Source organism: Canis lupus, chromosome 23 (genome assembly GCF_003254725.2).
Source record: "Canis lupus dingo isolate Sandy chromosome 23, ASM325472v2, whole genome shotgun sequence".
Classification (NCBI taxonomy): Eukaryota; Metazoa; Chordata; class Mammalia; order Carnivora; family Canidae; genus Canis; species Canis lupus.
This window is the reverse complement of record NC_064265.1, coordinates 26,983,417-27,001,150: the sequence shown is the minus strand read 5'-3', so window position 1 is coordinate 27,001,150 and position 17,734 is coordinate 26,983,417. Positions and strand designations below refer to the sequence as shown.

At 35.1% G+C, this 17,734-nt stretch overlaps 1 protein-coding gene across 13 annotated transcripts in view; it reads right to left on the bottom strand.

Annotated features, from left to right (window-relative positions):
- ANKRD28 (ankyrin repeat domain 28) overlaps positions 1-17,734 on the bottom strand; it is a 189,396-nt gene that overhangs the window by 14,728 nt on the left and 156,934 nt on the right. For all 13 annotated transcript variants that reach the window (XM_049099578.1, XM_049099579.1, XM_025449105.3 and 10 more), the window contains 7 exons: positions 11,768-11,879; positions 10,811-10,837; positions 10,320-10,394; positions 7,317-7,518; positions 3,973-4,060; positions 3,612-3,729; positions 2,830-3,049 (listed from right to left, as the gene is read on the bottom strand). In XM_049099578.1, the coding sequence (XP_048955535.1) occupies positions 2,830-3,049; positions 3,612-3,729; positions 3,973-4,060; positions 7,317-7,518; positions 10,320-10,394; positions 10,811-10,837; positions 11,768-11,879 (842 nt within the window). The remainder of the gene's footprint in view (positions 1-2,829; positions 3,050-3,611; positions 3,730-3,972; positions 4,061-7,316; positions 7,519-10,319; positions 10,395-10,810; positions 10,838-11,767; positions 11,880-17,734) is intronic.

Below are 17,734 nucleotides of genomic sequence, written 5' to 3'. Positions count from 1 at the left end.
TGAGGACACTTATAGCTTCATAAAAATTTATCAGTTTTTAAAAGAAACAGGGATAATGTAAGTACTCTTAAGTTCTGTGACTGAAGGATTACATAAACTGAAAATGTGAACTTTAAAATTTAGTATTATAACCAATTCTTTTCTAAAACTTTTTCATCATTTCATCTTAATTTTGAGAGAAAGGTTGTTTTTTCTGGCTGGTTAAAGAGTGCTTCCAATTTTGTTTTTGGCCATACACTAATTAGTAGTGGAAGCAAAACCATTTTACATCTTCTATTCTCAGAATGCCAAATTATAAAATAGTTTTGACTATAAATATGGTATTAGACTGCCTGTATAATCTCTTATTGCATATAGCCAACACACATCAAATTCTTTTCAGCTCAATTCAGAATCATCACAAATTTGCTATATTCTGGAAGTTAGACATATCTGTTATGATCTTTAAATGGGAACCAGGCACGTAGTTCATGCAAAATTTTGTCTGTTTTGTCTCTTATACATATTGTGCTTAGAGAATCTAAATTTAGCAATAACCGAGTAGGAACTCATTTTAGAGAAACACTGTTTTCCATTAAGACCTGATAAATGTTGTAATAGATAGCAACTCTCCAAAGGGCATGTACAACAGTAGTGTATTTACAACTAAATGCTCTGCTTGAAGAAAGATAGCTTAGTGTGTGATTTTTCTAATGGTTAACTCTTACTGACATATTTAAAAAAAAAAGAATCAAGCAATAAAAGTCAGCTTCAAAATGGTTTCATTTCTTGGAGTGGCTAGGTGGCGCTCAGGCAGCATCCAATTCTTGATATTGGCTCAGGTTATGATCTCAGGGTCATGAGAATGGGTGTGGAACCTGCTTAAGATTCTCTCTCCTTCTCCCTGTGCTCCTCTCTCCCTCTCCTCTAAAAACAAAAACAAAAAGACAAAAACAAAACAAACCAATAAACCAAAAAACCCAGTTTCATTTCTTAAATAAAATTCACATCTGTAGGTGTTTCCCTACAATATTAGACGGTTTTGGTTTTCCTCATACTTGTAAAATGTCAAGTTACATTATAAAAACAAATCAAATTCTAATGGTAAAATACAGTATCTTTTTAAATTCAGGACTACTCTTTGGCCACTTCACTATATTCATTAAATACCAACTCTATTGAGTAGAAAAGGAGAAAAGAGAAGTTGAAATCCAAAGGTTTTTAATCTTCAAAACTGTTCTGGCTCAGGATCTCAGGTAGTAAAAATGAAACAGACTAAACTAAGCTTATGAATTAGCAATACATTTTACTGTTCAAGTTTTGATAGTACAATCAGTACTCAGAAATGATGGATGCCCAATCACAGAACAATTCTCAAGAAGAAACCAAAACTTCCTTATAGCAAAAGGTTAGAAAACTCAATTCTGACACAAGGATTAATATGAAAATCAAAATTCTGCATCTCGAAAATACTTATGAAAACATTTAATAAAAGTATAATTTTGCAAGATTCAGGTTTCTTCCCTTTCACAGTAACTCAACAGTATTTGTCAAAATGGCTCTAGTCAAAGAACTACGAAGCAGCACATTATAGAAAGAAACCTCAACTCTCTGGTAAGGCAGTCAGCTGGATTTTAGAACAGATACTATATTTTTTAAGCAAGTCAATATTTATATCAAGAGGCAATTTAAATTTTCTTAATATTTTGAGGGAAAGTTGTCAGAATTGTGAACTAGTTTTCCAGGTATGCTCTCACAACTAACAGTAATCTAAATGCTTCAATGAAATTCAAATCAAATTAAAAACCTCATATTCCTAAGATTCTAAACCTAAATATTGACAAAGCTGTTTACAATGTATATAATGTACCTTAGCATTTTTCTTTTTTAAAAAGATTATTCATTCATTTATTCATGAGAGACACACACAGGTGCAGACAAAGGCTGAGAGAAAAGCAGGCTCCTCAGGCTCAGGCCTGGGAAAAAAGCAGTCCTGATGCAAGACTCCATCCATGGACCTGGGATACATCCTGAGCCAAACGCAGACGCTCAACTGCTGAACCACCCAGGCGTTCCACCTTAACATTTTCTAACATGATAAAATCTGTGGTCTTACACAAGGAAAAAATCATTATCTCTCAACATGCCTCATTACTTAAATTATTTTAATTAGTGACATGTCATAAGCTGAACTTCATTTTGAACATTTATATCTTAAACATAGCTTTATATTTCTGAGTGACCGTTAGGGAGCCTACCTATAGATGGATTGACCAGCTGTAATCTTCTTGGAAGCCAATGGTCAGTATGTTCTAATCATGTAGCAAAGTTAACCATAAAAGTTTCTAAGTTTCTCAAATTTCTAGTTCTGTGATCTCCTAAGATTTTATTCCCTTAAAATGCTAAGCATACATGTTACAGTTGATATAAGGATCTACCTTACAATTGTGCTCAGAAAATAGATTTCAGTTTAGAATGCGATGCGTTTTTATTTTCTGCTACCTGTCTTTTTTCCCAATACAAATACACTTAGAAAGTAAAAGAACATAATCAAACTACAAGCATACTATATAAAAGACATTGTAAACATTACAAAAGTATGTTAAAAATGCAAAAATCTCAAATTTAATGAAACCCTACCTCAAAAGATCTTTGTCAAACTAGTACCTTGGCTTTACAATGATAAGTGATAGGAGTAAGCTAAAATTATGTAGTACAGTATTTTTTAGCTTCCTACTGATCTTGCAGTTATCTAATAAATATTCACAAATATCAGAATGTGTTATAGTTTGTTGTCTCTACTTGGTACATTAACAGCATCTAATGTAGATTTGTATCTGTATACTCAACCGTTGTAGCAAGCCCAGTGAAGTGCTGTATATCCATGATTGTCTGCTATGGCTGGATTTGCATCCACAGATGCTGCTGACTGCAAAAGGGCTCCAAGAACACCAATATGTCCGCAGGCAGCTGACAAGTGTATAGGTGTCCGGCCCCTGCTATCTCGAAATAAGCACTTAGCACCATGTTGAAGTAATGCATCTACACATTCTTCATGGCCTGTAACTGCCTGAAAGAAAAAGCATTTGCAAGTAGTTGAATATATTATCTTGGGTACTATCTGCCAATTTTAGCTAATTAAAAAAAAATTAAGCCTGTATTCCTCATATTTGTCCGTCGAAGTATTTATCATTTTTTGAATAATTCAGTATTTTTATTGGAATTGGCTTAAAAACCCATGAGCAGTAACTTTGTCAAAATACAAGTATTATGAAAAACAGGAATAAAGAACTTATAAATCTGTGAAAATAAAAAAGAAAAAGGTGAAAGGTTTCAAAGGTGAAAGGCAAAAATGTATAAGAAAACAAAAAACAAAAAAAAAGAAAACAGTTGTGATACTGAGAAAAAGTAAAACTGACATTAATTCTACTCAAGGTCTTACTTAGGGTTTTCAAATTTTGTTCCAACAGTACTGTTTCCTGGATTAAGTTGTGTTTCAGTAGTTTAAAATTATTATTCAAAAACTATTTGGTAAAAATCTGATGAAGAAACATAAACATAGCCTAGTTCAGTTTTAGGCAAAATGAGATCCTAAGAAATTTTTGAAAGGCAATGAGAATATTTTTACTTACCCCTCTATGCAATGCTGTCCTTCCCCATTTATCTTTGGCATCTACATTTGCTCCTTTGTTCAGCAATGAGTAAACACAGTCTGTGTGCCCATTGAGAACAGAGAGCATCAAAGGAGTCCTGAGCAACAACAGAATAGGTTCAGTGTTACTACCTAAGACTCCACTTTATGAAAAACAAACAGTTGTGCTGGCCCGTTTTCTAAACATGCCTTTTTGTAATGCAACTTTAAAGTATACTTAAATGGGAAAACTAAACTTGCTATTATTCAGTTACATACCATAAGAGACTTACTAGAATAGAGGCAAAAGTATGAAGATTAACACACATCTTAAAATTAATTTAAAAATTATTAAAACTTACTGTCCGTTTCCATCTTGAATGTCTACTGCATTCTGTGGTTCTGCATTTCCTATAAGTAGCCTCAAGCACTCTGAATGACCATTTGTTGCTGAAAAGTGATATTTTAATATTTCAGAAATTACAATGGTAAAATAGAAAATTTCCATCTTAGGGCACATTTTCTAGATATAACTGTGGGATAGTTTCATTGAATTTAATAGTCAAAGAAAAAATACATACATACAAAGGTTTCTATTGCCTTTGTTGGTGAAACTGAATAGATATAAATTCCTCATGGTAAATTACGGCCATCTGCCCTGCTAATAGAATGCTCATTTTATTTGGCTTTCTGGGGGTGGCAGAGTGATCAAGGGAAGGTGGCCTGCCTTCAGCCAAGGGATGAAACTGTGATTAGATAAGTCCATCACAATTCTGTTCTTTGCCAGTGACTGGTTTTAAGATGAGTGCTGGTCCAGTTCTGGCCACTGAGATGCTAAGAAGTTTGAGGGCTTGTGGGAAATATGTTTATCCCCGATAATGACCAATCCTTCTCATTCTGTGCCATGACTGAAAAGGCAAAAGAACAGAGTGTTCTGACACCATTGCTTAATCAATCAATCGTGGAGCTGACTCTACCTCTGAACATCTTATGTGAGAGGGTAAACACTTGTCATTTAAGCTACCTTTTAGTTGGGTACTATGAAAGAATCTCAACTGATAACATGTATAATAAGAAGAAATGATCTACCTAAAGATGGCATTTATATGTCCAAACACATAAAAAATGGGCAAAGGTATAAAACAGAAGTAGCCTAAAGAAAACAGTAAGCTTTTAAGGTAAGTTAATCCCCTGCAAAATTCAGATCCTTCCCATAATACAATAAAATTTGAAGTTTAAAGTAGTAAGTCACATAATGATGAAGAAAGGAATATCTATCACTGTTCTTCCTAATTAAAAGAAGACAAAATAATGAAAGCAAGCTAGGTGCCCTAATATGCCACAGTACCTTCTAACAGCTATATTTAATTCTAATAGTTATTAATTAAAACAAAATCACTCCTATATATATGCTAAACTTTGCCAGCAGCTCTCATAGTGATCAGTAACAGCTGTCACTGAAGCATCTCACTTGGGGATGCATGAAGGAAACTGTTTGTCCCGGCACTTCTTAATGGACCCATGTGTACTCAGTACATAGTAGCTCCTGAGGAGTTTTGTGTTTTCTAAACTCAATACCTAAAACATCATGTCTAATGCCAATATAGGAGAAAACTTTTTTTCCCTTTTGGAAAAAAAAAATCGCAATGTCCTCTTCATGACTTATGAATAAAGTGCTCCATAACAATCTCCAAATTTAAAAGGTATCTATAAAACCAGGTTTGCATTTATTATATAGGTGGGCATCAATAATAACCTGTAGCAGCTAGCTTTTCCAGCAGATGAGATGTACAGACTATCTGACATTGGTCAGCCACTGAGGGACTGGCTAGCGTCTTGATTCAATACTGACCAATTAAGTGTGCACCACTCCATGAAAGCTTTATAAATCACCTCTGCAAATGATCTGTGGTTACAACATAATTTTTCAAGTTGCAGAATGATATATAAACTTCATTTTTTTCAGAATAAGATAATAGAAAATGATTGCATTTTGACATAATTCTGAACATATAGTAGTTTTTTGGTTGTTTTGCTTTTTGAAAGATTTTATTTATTTATTCATAAGAGACACAGAGAGAGGCAGAGACATAGGCAGAGGGAGAAGCAGGCTCCCTACAGGGAGCCCGATGCAGGACTTGATCCCAGGATCCTAACCTGAGCCAAAGGCAGAGGCTCAACCACTGAGCCACCTATGTGTCCCAACATATAGCAGTTTATATATACACATTTACTAGGAATTTTAATCCATTTAAAAATTTTTTGGTTTTGAGTCCTGCTTGAATATCTAATAGTTTCTGAAAGGCTACTTTGGAGCAACAGCTGGTGTTACCTTTAGGAAAATGCAAGTTTCCTAAAGGAATAGAAGTCCAAGACCCATATTAAAATATGTCCTTAAAAATCACTCTATTAAAACAGACCAAGTGAAATGAATGTAATCATATAAAAGAGGCCTACTGGGTGTGAAAAAAAATACTTAGCTAGGATTTCTTCCAGTATACCACAGTCTTAGATATTTAAGATAAATACTGATTTGCTAATTCTCGTATAGAGTTGTGAAACTGAAATACAGCAGTACCAAGTCATATAATGACATGGTTACATAATTTTGCATTTTCACATATTTACAACATCACAAAATCATATGGTAGAATAGATCTTGCATAAAGTAGGTGCTCTGTAACTCCTGTCTGACTACATGTTTAACATAGCACTCTGGTGGGGATCCCTGGGTGGCGCAGCGGTTTAGCGCCTGCCTTTGGCCCAGGGCGCGATCCTGGAGACCCGGGATCGAATCCCACGTCGGGCTCCCGGTGCATGGAGCCTGCTTCTCCCTCTGCCTATGTCTCTGCCTCTCTCTCTGTGTGACTATCATAAATAAATAAAAAAAATTAAAAAACAAAAAACAAACAAAAAAAAACATAGCACTCTGGTGCAATAAGCCAGCATGTTCACCAACTGTTCAATGAAAGCATGTACCAATCCAAAATAACTTCCATCAAAAAGAAGTAAGTAAAAAAATTTGCATTGTGTTGATAAAGTATTACAGAAGTCACACAACTATATAAATTTACTATATATAAATTTCTAAGGTAGATCATGATTTTTTAAAAGCAATCATAATCTTGCTGTTGGCTTTTCTTTGAAAGAAGAATCATTTGATCTCTTTAATTTTTTAAGATTTCATTATTCATTCATTCATTTGAGAGAAAAAGAGAGAGAGAGAGAACACAAAAGAAGGGAGGAGCAGAGGCAGAGAGACAAGTAGACTTCGTGCTAAGTGCAGAGCCCAACACAAGGCTCAATCCCAGGACCCTGAGATCATGACCCAAGCCTAAATCAAGAGTCAGGCACTTAACCAACTGAGCTATCCAGGCACCCCTTAATTGACCTTATAAAGTCAACATTATAAAAATAATTACCACAGGATGCCTGGGTGGCTTAGCGGCTGGGCGCCTGCCTTTGGCTCAGGTCATGGGATCGAGTCCTGCATCAGACTCCCTGCGAGGAGCCTGCTTCTCCCTCTGCCTAGGTCTCTGCCCCACCCCTCCTTAGTCTGTGTCTCTCATGAATACATAAATAAATCTTTAAAACAAAATTAAAAAAATTAAAATAATTACCAGGGTATAATACACAAAAAAACTGAAAAAGGCTAGAATATTAGATGGAAAGTGGTAACTAAATTCACGCATAATATTTGACATACCTGCTGCATGTATAGGTGTTCTTTTCAAAATGTAGTCTTTTACTAAAATTGAGGCTCCCTGATTAATGAGTACATCCACACATTCAACATGGCCCTTAAATGCTGCAAGATCTAAGGGTGTTCTTCCACTACTATTTCTCACATCAAGATCTAACAAAGACTGTACCAACACTTCCAGTGCTTGATGGTGACCATGATAGGCCTAGGAATAAATAAAAATATAAATTAAAAAAATACATATTTAGATTTACTTCTCATGCCTTATAAAACATAAAGGAAGCAAACTTGTCTTCACACTATTATTACATTTGAAATAATAAAAAACTTACCTATGAAGGGTTCAGAAAAGTATAAATTTTTCTAATAAACAAATGTAGGTTATGGTGTTAGAGAATGTGTATTCTGCAAAGAATAAATGTTCAAATGACAGGTGACTTTATCACTAACATACAATGGTCTGGTTCCTGGCATTTAATGAATGTGTAACATAGATTCAGTTAAACCTGCCATTCTAAGTCTATGATGGTAAAGCCTGTGCTATTAATCACAGTTCAGTGCTCCACTTAACTCCCTGATAAAATTTTACTATACTTAAATTATAGAGCTAGCCAGCAACTGAAGTTAGTATTTGAGTCTTCTGATTTTTCAAACTGAAATGACTATCTTCATTCCGTAACATGCTGTACCTAAAAAATAAACATCTTTCAGCACAAAAATACTTAAGACTGAGCCCAGCTTAAGTAACTGCTATGTGCTAGGTACTAGCTATACAACAGAGGACGAAAATTTAAATGTCTGTCAGACTGAAGTTCCCTTCTTTACCACAGTTTCTGATAAAAAGGCTTTCCAAACATAATTCATTTCAAAAACCAACATGTCAACTGAACATCTATTACTGTTGTTGGACTAGATGTGAGCAAGACATAATAAAGCAATCAACAAGACCCACTTGTGGCACACAAGGAATGTCCTCTCTAGTTCAAATTACCATTTTGTCGCTAAAAGGACTTTCATACGTCATTTCTGATACCATTCAGACCTACAGCTTAGCAGTTTGTTATTACATGTAAACTTTTCACTGGGAACTGAAAAATGTAAAATTCTACCATACTTGAGGTAAAACTGAAAAAAGATATATAGCTAGAAGAAGGCCCCACATTACAGCAAAGGGCTGTAAAGTTATTTCTTGTAGAAAATGTCAGAAAGTACCAGGAAGACATAAAGTTGCTCTGGGCCTTACTGATGATCTCTGATGTTTCTGACTACCTACAGAGATTTTCGACTACCTTAAATATTAAAGTAACTTGAGATTATGGAACTCTACTGTCCTAGGATTATATTTAATCTTGTTCCTCAACACTGGGTCAATGAAATCATGCTACTAATAGAAAAAACTTTGAGAAAAACAGTATATGCAGAGGATAGTTTATAACAAGAAGACACAAAGTAAGGATGACAAGAAGCTGTAATGGTTTGCTAGAGAGGTCTGGCCCTCATGATATCCTTGTGTAGGACCAAGACAAGGAATTTGTACAGGTACTATGTGCAAAGACAAGAACCAAGACCTCAAACTACTGTGTTTTCACAGCATCAAGGTGTCCTATATTGGGAGAGTTTGGAAGGAAAAAAAATAATCACCTCAAGTTAATTTCTGGAAACCTCCTAGGAAGAGATACAAAATGTAAAAAGTAGTGGTATAATCAGTTCACTGAGCCTAATTACCAAGTTACAAAATTGTTTCCACTTCAGCTTAAAAACATTCAGCACAGCCAAGTTCATATAGAGCACTACTATTCAAAATGGCCATAGAGTAAAAAACTAGTAAAAAAAAAAAAAAAAAAAAGTTAGTTTCTGAGATAACATGTTCAAGAACTAGGGAAAGTGTTTAGCCTGGCACCTAGTAAGTGCTCAGGAAATGGCAGTGACAGTATAAGAACGATGGTGATGATATAAGAAAAACTGTCTAGTCATCTGCTCAGATGATTTAATTTCTTACCACCAACAGTAAAATGGCTGTTTTCTCCATGCTGATTTTGCCCTTTCAGATGACTTATTTCCTATGCAAGTGTGGGAGAGTAGATAGCATTTCCAAAGACCCAAAGGGCAAGGAAGCAGGAAGCCGCAGCATACTTCCTTAGTTATTCAGAAAATGGTAGGAAGTATTAGTGGGGAGAAAGCGGCAGAAAATTCAATGCAGATGCATCAGTGTTAGAAGATATGCAGGATATTATAAAAAATAATAGCATACGTGAGAAGAAACAAAGGGATCAATGAACTTGTAGTGATCCTCTCATTAACTTAAAGTATATACCCCTATAAGCATTTACTTATTTGGGAGAGAAATCTCCCAAATAGCTAGTGACTATCTGAGTCTCCTGATTCTCAGTCTTCCTCTCAGCCTTAACAACTGTTAACATGCTCTGTTCCAAAAACAGATTCTTCTTTCAGCACAAAAAGAACAAGATTGGGCCCTGCTTGAAATTTCCTAAAGCAATTCTTTCACACAACTGATTTAAAGAACTGTTATACTTCACTAACCTTCTCCTCTTAGTGACTGACATTACGAGGAAATATTTAGAGGCATCTTAAGTAGAAGGGACATTACAGATCACAGAGCCAAATTCCACGGCATGAGCAACTGAGGGACCAGTAAACACATAGTGCTCCAAGATAAAAAGTTGTAGAAATACCGCAGAAAATATAGTTCTGCTCAGCAAGTTAAGGCTACTTCATTAGAGCAGTGCATTTTAAAATTCACATCACAGGTATATTCTCTTCCTTAGAGTAGTCTTTGGCGGAAACCCAAAGACCACTATTTGTGTTTTAAATGAAATAAAACATAACAAGTGCATTCAGGAAGTCTCTGAATGAAAAAAAGTTGTTATGAAGTTTAATTTCATGATCACACCCGGCCTAAAAGTTCTGGGTACTGTTTGAGTCAAACAACCATGGAGATATTTTCAGTAAAGCAGCCATCAAGTTGGCTGTGAAGGCAGTACTCACGGCCAAATGTAAAGGGCTTATTGTTGCTCTATTGTCTGAATCATTCAGCATGTCTGTCCCAGAGGTTTCCATTAACTGGGAAAGAAAAGTATTTGAAATGTCAGAAATGGTACTTCAGATATATTATAGCAGTTATTCCTGTCCCCTTCTTCCAAGTTTAAATCCATTTTAGAATGAAAACTGATACTTGAATATGAATTTTTAAATCTCAGACCAAACTGCACTCAGCTAGCTTATACAACAGATCATCATGATAGGGTGGTGAGGACCACAGAATAACAGCTCTGAGGCATGGCTGGCTATAAACTAGCTTGAGGGAAATGCTATTTACTCACCCCCAAGTAAAAACCACCAACCTCATCCCCTAAATATATGGTTTCTGTCACTGTCTTTGTTCCCAGGAATGCATATAACAGGTTTCAGCTCTAGTGAGAGCAAATAAATAATTAAAATACTCTGAATAGTAGGGGAGAAAATTGATTATTACTTACAACATCTAAAGGAGTTTCACTTGCAATCTGAAATAAAATTTAAAATAAGAATATTTAGCTTAGAAAGTATTCACATATATTAGAGATAAATATTAACTACAGGTCTCTATTTATATAAGGCTCTGTTACATTTTATTTTTAATTTGTGCTCTGACTCCAAAGGTTAAGTCTTTTAAATAAACAAGTGTACAATACAATAGACCACAAATCTATACTCATGGGTCTAAGATTTTAGTATACAACATATTACAATAACCTAAAAAAATATTATTTTTGATAGCAGAGTTTTAAGTTCCATATTAAATACGTCAATCTGCTTTTTCTATTTTTAATACTCTCCTTTGAAAGGAAGCAAAGTTTAATATAATTTGTAAGGTAAGTCTAAATAAAAAAAAACTTTAACTTGAATCATCTGTTACAGACGTGAGAATCTTTTAACTTGTCCCTTGCTTTCTCTTTGGTTTGGCAAAGTGGGGTGAATGGCATGTATATTCAAGAATGAGATCAGAGTTGAAATGAAAAGTTCCCTTGCAGAAGTACTGCCTCCTCTATGAGGGACTGTAAAAAGAATGGGCCTTTCAGAAATCTCTAAGTATATGGAAAAAACTCTCACAGGGACATTTCTCATATAAGAAATGGATATAGTTCTTTAGAAATTTCTGGAAAACATTTATTTAAAGGAAAAGGAAAAGAAATGCTATTATCAACATGGGGTATTATAAGGGAAGGACATTAAGTAGACCTCTCCAGAGATCTAATTGTCTTTCTTTTTGAAAGGGAAAAGAGAATGAGAGATATCTTACTGAGGCAAGTATGAATTTAAAAGGGGGTTTATATATATAGGTTCTAAAAATATTAAAAAGCAATAGTGTTTGTTTCTTGATTCATTTATTTCCATTTTCATTATGTTATTAGAATATAAAATCACTTAGTCTTTCCACAATTCAGGAATCTTACCAGCTGAAGACATAGACGGTGACCATAAGCAGCTGAATAATGAACTGCATTGTATCCTTGCTTGTCACGGATCCCTGGATTTGCATCATTTCTCAATAAGTATTCCAGGCACCTATATATAGTAATAACATTCAAAATTCTAAATCTTGCATTTTAACAAATGGCACAGACAGCCTGAAACTAAAAACTGACAATTTTTCTTACAATTACAATTTCTTGCAATTTTTCTTTTTTTTTTGAGTAATGTAAAAACCACAAACATATCTACACTATACAAATTTATCATTTAAATGACATTGACTGTAACTATCATATGAATACAAGCAAAATGTTCATAAGAGAATTTTCTTCATTCAAAGTGAGTATCTCCAAAGTCTGTCAATAAGCTAGGTATACCTGAGGGCTGTCTTTTACAGTCACTATGTATGGCACCACCTATTCCACTCAAACAATATTTGACAGGATTAAATTTAGTGGTGGTGAGCATCCAATGTTGGCAATATTACTGCTGACGTATCTGGAACACATAGTGAGTGTAATATCTCTTGAGGAAGCTGAAGAAAGAATATAAAAAAAAAATCTCAAGATAACAAGGTCAGAATTCAATGATCTTGAAACAGAGGACTGAGAAGGGTGTAAATAATATAAAATGGTATGTAGGTAACAAGAAAGATCTTCCCATAGATTTACTTCATTCCTGTGCTATCAAAATGTTAGACAAATAATTTTAAAACATTTTGCTACTGCAGCAAAAAAAGAGCAATGAATTAGAAATTAAAAGTCTGTAGAACCAGTTTGATACTAGTGATTTTGAGCAAATCAAATCATTTTGACTTTACGGTAAAATGGCCTCTGTTTATTCATTTGCTAGATGGAGTGGGAGATAGAAATCCAACTAAGTATGCTAAACTCCATTCATGCTCAAATTCCAAGTCCATAATTATTTGTTGGTAATTTGTCTAATATTGTAATATGTCTAACTAAATATTAATTCAGCTACTAGGGAGAAAATTCATAATCAAATACTCTTTGTTAAAAACTTAAGTTTCCTTATTAAGGAGTGCACTTGTGATGAACATTGGGTGACAGATATATGGAATTGTTGAAACACTATACTGTATACCTGAAACTACTCTAACACTATGTTTAACTATACTGGAATTAAAAAAAAATAAAGACTGTAAAGAAATTCTCAAGTTTCCAAAAGCATACTGAAGTTATATCAAAACAAACAAAAAAGAACTCTAAAGCAATGTAACTGATCTTTCAGGAACTGTATCACACATATATATAAAATTTATCATATATATAACTATCATTTATGTATCTGTATATTACCTATCAATCAATCAGATATCTACCTACCTATCTACCTATAAGGGCCATTCTTTTCAATACCAACACTTTTTTTAACCTATAAAGTTAATAAACTTTATTTTTAGAGTAATAAGATCACAGCAAAATTGATTAGAAAGTACAGAGAATTCCCATATACCCCGTCCCAACACAGGCCCAACTTCCCTATAAGTATTACACATCAAAGTTGTACATTTGTTACAATCAATAAAACTACATTAGCACAACATTATCAACAAAGTCCATAATATACATTAGAATTCACTCGCAGGCCAACACATTTCTTTAATGCTGAATTGCTTAACATCCTTTCAATCTCTTAGGAATTACTTGCAGAATCTATATTTATTATAATATCATCAAGGGCAGCAAATGTCTATCCATTTAAGCAGGACTTTGATATTTATATACAGTTAAAATTATTAGTCATACATGGTCAATCACTATGATGAAAAAAAAAACCCAAATCAGACTCAAAAGTGACAAAGCTGGTGTTTTTTAGTGTTCATTAACTAGCTCTGAGGGCCCTGTACAAAGTGTTCCAGACAGTATATAAATTGTGTCCAGTTTTCTTTCCTAGGTGTTTAACTCAGAGGTCAATGCTCACTGGAATGCATAAAAGACCTGGAGGACAAATAGATTCATTGCTATGTAGGCACAAACATTTCACCCAAGGGCATATCTTTTTATCTTTAATCAAGTTCTCTAGATGAGAGAGATGAAGCAGAAATAGTTGAGACCTGAGGACAAGACAGATTCTATCAGTGGAACAAACTATTTTAAGATAACTTGCTGATACATGAGTACTGAAAAAAAGATTTATTTAAGGAAAGCAAAACAAGTAGGTAAGTTCATGTTTACTTTCTAAAGTAGGAGAGCACATCTCAATGCATTATTTATAGTGACTAGTCCAAGTGTACAGCAATAAATGATTTCAAATAATTTGTTATACATGCAGTTCTTATCAAATCATATTATTTTATATTTTTACATTCACATTATTCAGATAATTGGTCTCCTGCAACAAAACAAAGACTAAGAGTTGATTTGAAATGATAAAATTTATTTTATTGGCCTGCCTTTTAGATTTTGCTAGGTAGGCAGTATCAACTTTTATAACTACTTTGTAAGATAAAGCATTATCTTTAACAAATGGAAAAAAATTACGGACTCTCAGGAAAACCAAATCACTTACTCAAAATCTTTTGCCTAGCATATGGCAAAGCAAGGACTAGACCTTAGGTCTCTTCTCGTCATCCAGTGTTCTTTTCATGCTACCAAACAACTTCAAGATAGGGATTAATGAGTTAGAGTGATACTTTATTTTATTGATTGACTGATTGCAGTTTTATACCTTTGACATTCACCGATTACTTCTCATCCACATTAACAATCTGTAGATTTTTTAAAGTAGTAATAGGTACATAGCAGAATGATACTTTAACCTGAGTGCTTATAAAATACTGAACCACAAAATTACTTGATCTTGAATATCTGGACCTCACATTTAGTTTGCAAATAAGGTGGAGGAGACTCAATTCTTTTTTTTTTTTTTTCATTCTAAGTTAACATACACTGTTTTAATAAAAGTCAGAAAATTAAGATATGGATATCCTCTTTAATCTCTCCTTTCCCCTAAAATAAAATGTATGCAAAATCTGGAGGAATTATTCATGGCTAAATAGCTAAGTAATAAGCTATACTACTGTTATATTTAATGTGTTAGACAAATTAAGTATCATTCCAATTAAGCATATAAATTTAAATCAGAGTGCATTTCAAACTATTTAAATTTCACCCGGGCAGCCCGGGTGGCTCAGCAGTTTAGTGCCGCCTTCAGCCCAGGGTGTGATCCTGGAGACCTGGGATCGGGCCCGCGTTGGGCTCTCTGCATGGAGCCTGCTTCTCCTTCTGCCTGTGTCTCTGAGTCAGTCTCTCTCTCTCTCTCTCTCTCTCATGAATAAATAAAATATTTTTTAAAAAATCAATTTCACCTACTCTTCCCTACCACCCATGAGTCCCATGGCTGATCAGAGTTCTGGGTAAGGAACACCCAGGCCGGGTAGGGAATGTGGTATTGTTACCAGAGGCCTTCTTTCCTCTACTCTCTCTCATTTTAGTTTATAATAGTGTTTGTTCTTACCAAATAAAAAAGAAAAAAAAGAAAAAAATACAGCTAATCCTTAAGATTATGGGTACTGTTCTAAGCAATTCAGATATCCTATAACTCATGTGGTTATAGGAGTTAGGTCAGACTATTTTCCCCATTGCACAGACAAAATGAACACAGAGATGTAAACTATGCCCAAAGTGCTACAACAAGGGGCAGAGCCACTAAACCCAATGTTATATTATAGACATATCCAAATCAAATCATAAAAGGCTGCTGAAAATATAGTCATATACAAAAGTCCAATGTATTTCTCTGTATCACAACAAAAGGAAATTTAAAGATAGGTTTATTTTGGCAATAAAATATTAACCACATAGGAATAAATCTAAGGATTTTAAACCTCCAAACAAAAAACTGTTATGATTCCATTTATATCAAGTTCAAAACTGACAAAAATACACAGTGCTATTTGAAGTCAAAATATGAACCCATTTTTGTGAAAAATGCCAACTATCACCATAAAAGTAGATCTAGGTGAAATATATCTATATACTCATAAATATATTTATGTATTCAATTACATGAACATAGAAAAGGCTATGGAAAGGCATATACCAAGTCATTCATTCTTTAATTCATTTGAGACACAGAGAGAGGCAGAGACATAGGCAACAGGAGAAGCAGGCTCCATGGAGGGAGCCTCACGTGGGAGTTGATCCCGGACCCCGAGATCATGACCTGAGCTGAAGGTAGATGCTCAACCACTGAGCCACCCAGGTGACTGGCATATACCAAGTCTTTAACTTTGATTGGACTATGACAGACATGAAATGATCTATATACACGTACAGAAACAGCTTGTTTACAGTGGATATCTTAACAGAATAGGCATGAGAAGGATTTCTTCTTTATGTATAATCAGAAAAAACCATCTCAGTCGTCTTCTCCTATACACACACATTGGTATTGGGAAGATCTTTAACCATCTTGCTCAAAGCCAGTCCTATTTCGTTTGAACTGGTGAAGAGAATTTTATTTATTAATATTTAGCGCATTAAACAGGTTTCTTGTGACCATGTATTTGTTTGAGTCATGACTGTCTATAAAGAATGCAGCCACTGAGGTGTCTGAATAGAGCAATCTGTTAAGCATCTGACTCTTGGTTTCGGCTCAGGTTGTGATCCATGGCTATGAGACTGAGACTGGTGGCAGGCTCAGCATGGAGTCTGCTTGAGATTCTCTCTCCCTCTCCCTCTGCCCCTCTGGCTCCTGCTGTCTCTCTCTAAAATATAAATGAATGAATGAATGAATGAATGAATGAAGGCATTAGGATAATTGGGGGCGGGGGGGGACGACTAGAATGAGAATGAGTTAGGAAAGATTTCATGTATTTCTCCAATTACTCAAAGTGAAGACTGAGGGACACAAGGCAGAGGAGAGTTATAATTACTTATGTCACTCTTGAATAGCAGAAAAGCAATGTCAAAAATTAACATATAAACAACTTTCCCTGGCGATGCTGACATGGGATTAGTAAATGATCATTAAAAAAACAAACCAACAAATATACGTTATTGAATAATAGTAATTTGATACTACGGGGATCTTGTGTTTTCTTTTAGAAAATATTTCACACTTGTTTTGCCAGAAGTAGGAGTTAATCATGTGAGATTCTTTTATGATCCAACCTCTACCTGGGAATTAAATCAGTGTAACTTAGAAAAATAAATTGACATCTTAAAATTTTTTGTAGGGGGAAGAGGGGCAGAGGGACGGGGGAGAATCTTTTTTTTTTTTTTTTTTTTAAAGATTTTATTTATTTATTCATGGGAGACACAGAGAGAGAGAGAGAGAGAGGCAGAGACACAGGCAGAGGGAGAAGCAGGCTCCATGCAGGGAGCCCGATGTGGGACTCGATCCCGCGTGTCTCCAGGATCATGCCCTGGGCCAAAGGCAGAGACCAAACCGCTGAGCCGCCCAGGGATTGACGGGGGAGAATCTTAAGCAGGCTCTGCACCTAGCATGAAGCCCCAAACGGGGCTTAATCTCACAGCCCTGAGATCATGAGCTGAGTCGAAATCAAGAGTCAGATAGATGCGTAAGCAACTGAGCCACCCGAGTGGCCCAATGTTTTATCAACATTTTAATGCTACTATTTAAGCCACCAAAACAATCATTTATTGAAAAGAAGCCTCTGGTATCCTAAAATGGTTACTGTAGCTTATAGCTTCCAGAAAGTTCTCAGGGAACATATCATTGAGTTAAAAAGTGATGGCATTAGACAGGACCTCTGGGATTCTGATTCTTTAAAGAAATAGGCTCTAAGAAACAGTGCTAGAGAGACACCTGGGTGGGTTAAGGTTAAGTATCCAACTCCTGGTTTCAGCTCAGGTCATGATCTCATCCTGAGATTGAACCCTGTGTCAGGGTCCATGCTCAGCAGGGAGTCTGCTTGAAGATTCTCTCCCTCTAACCCCACTCACTCACACTCTCTCTCT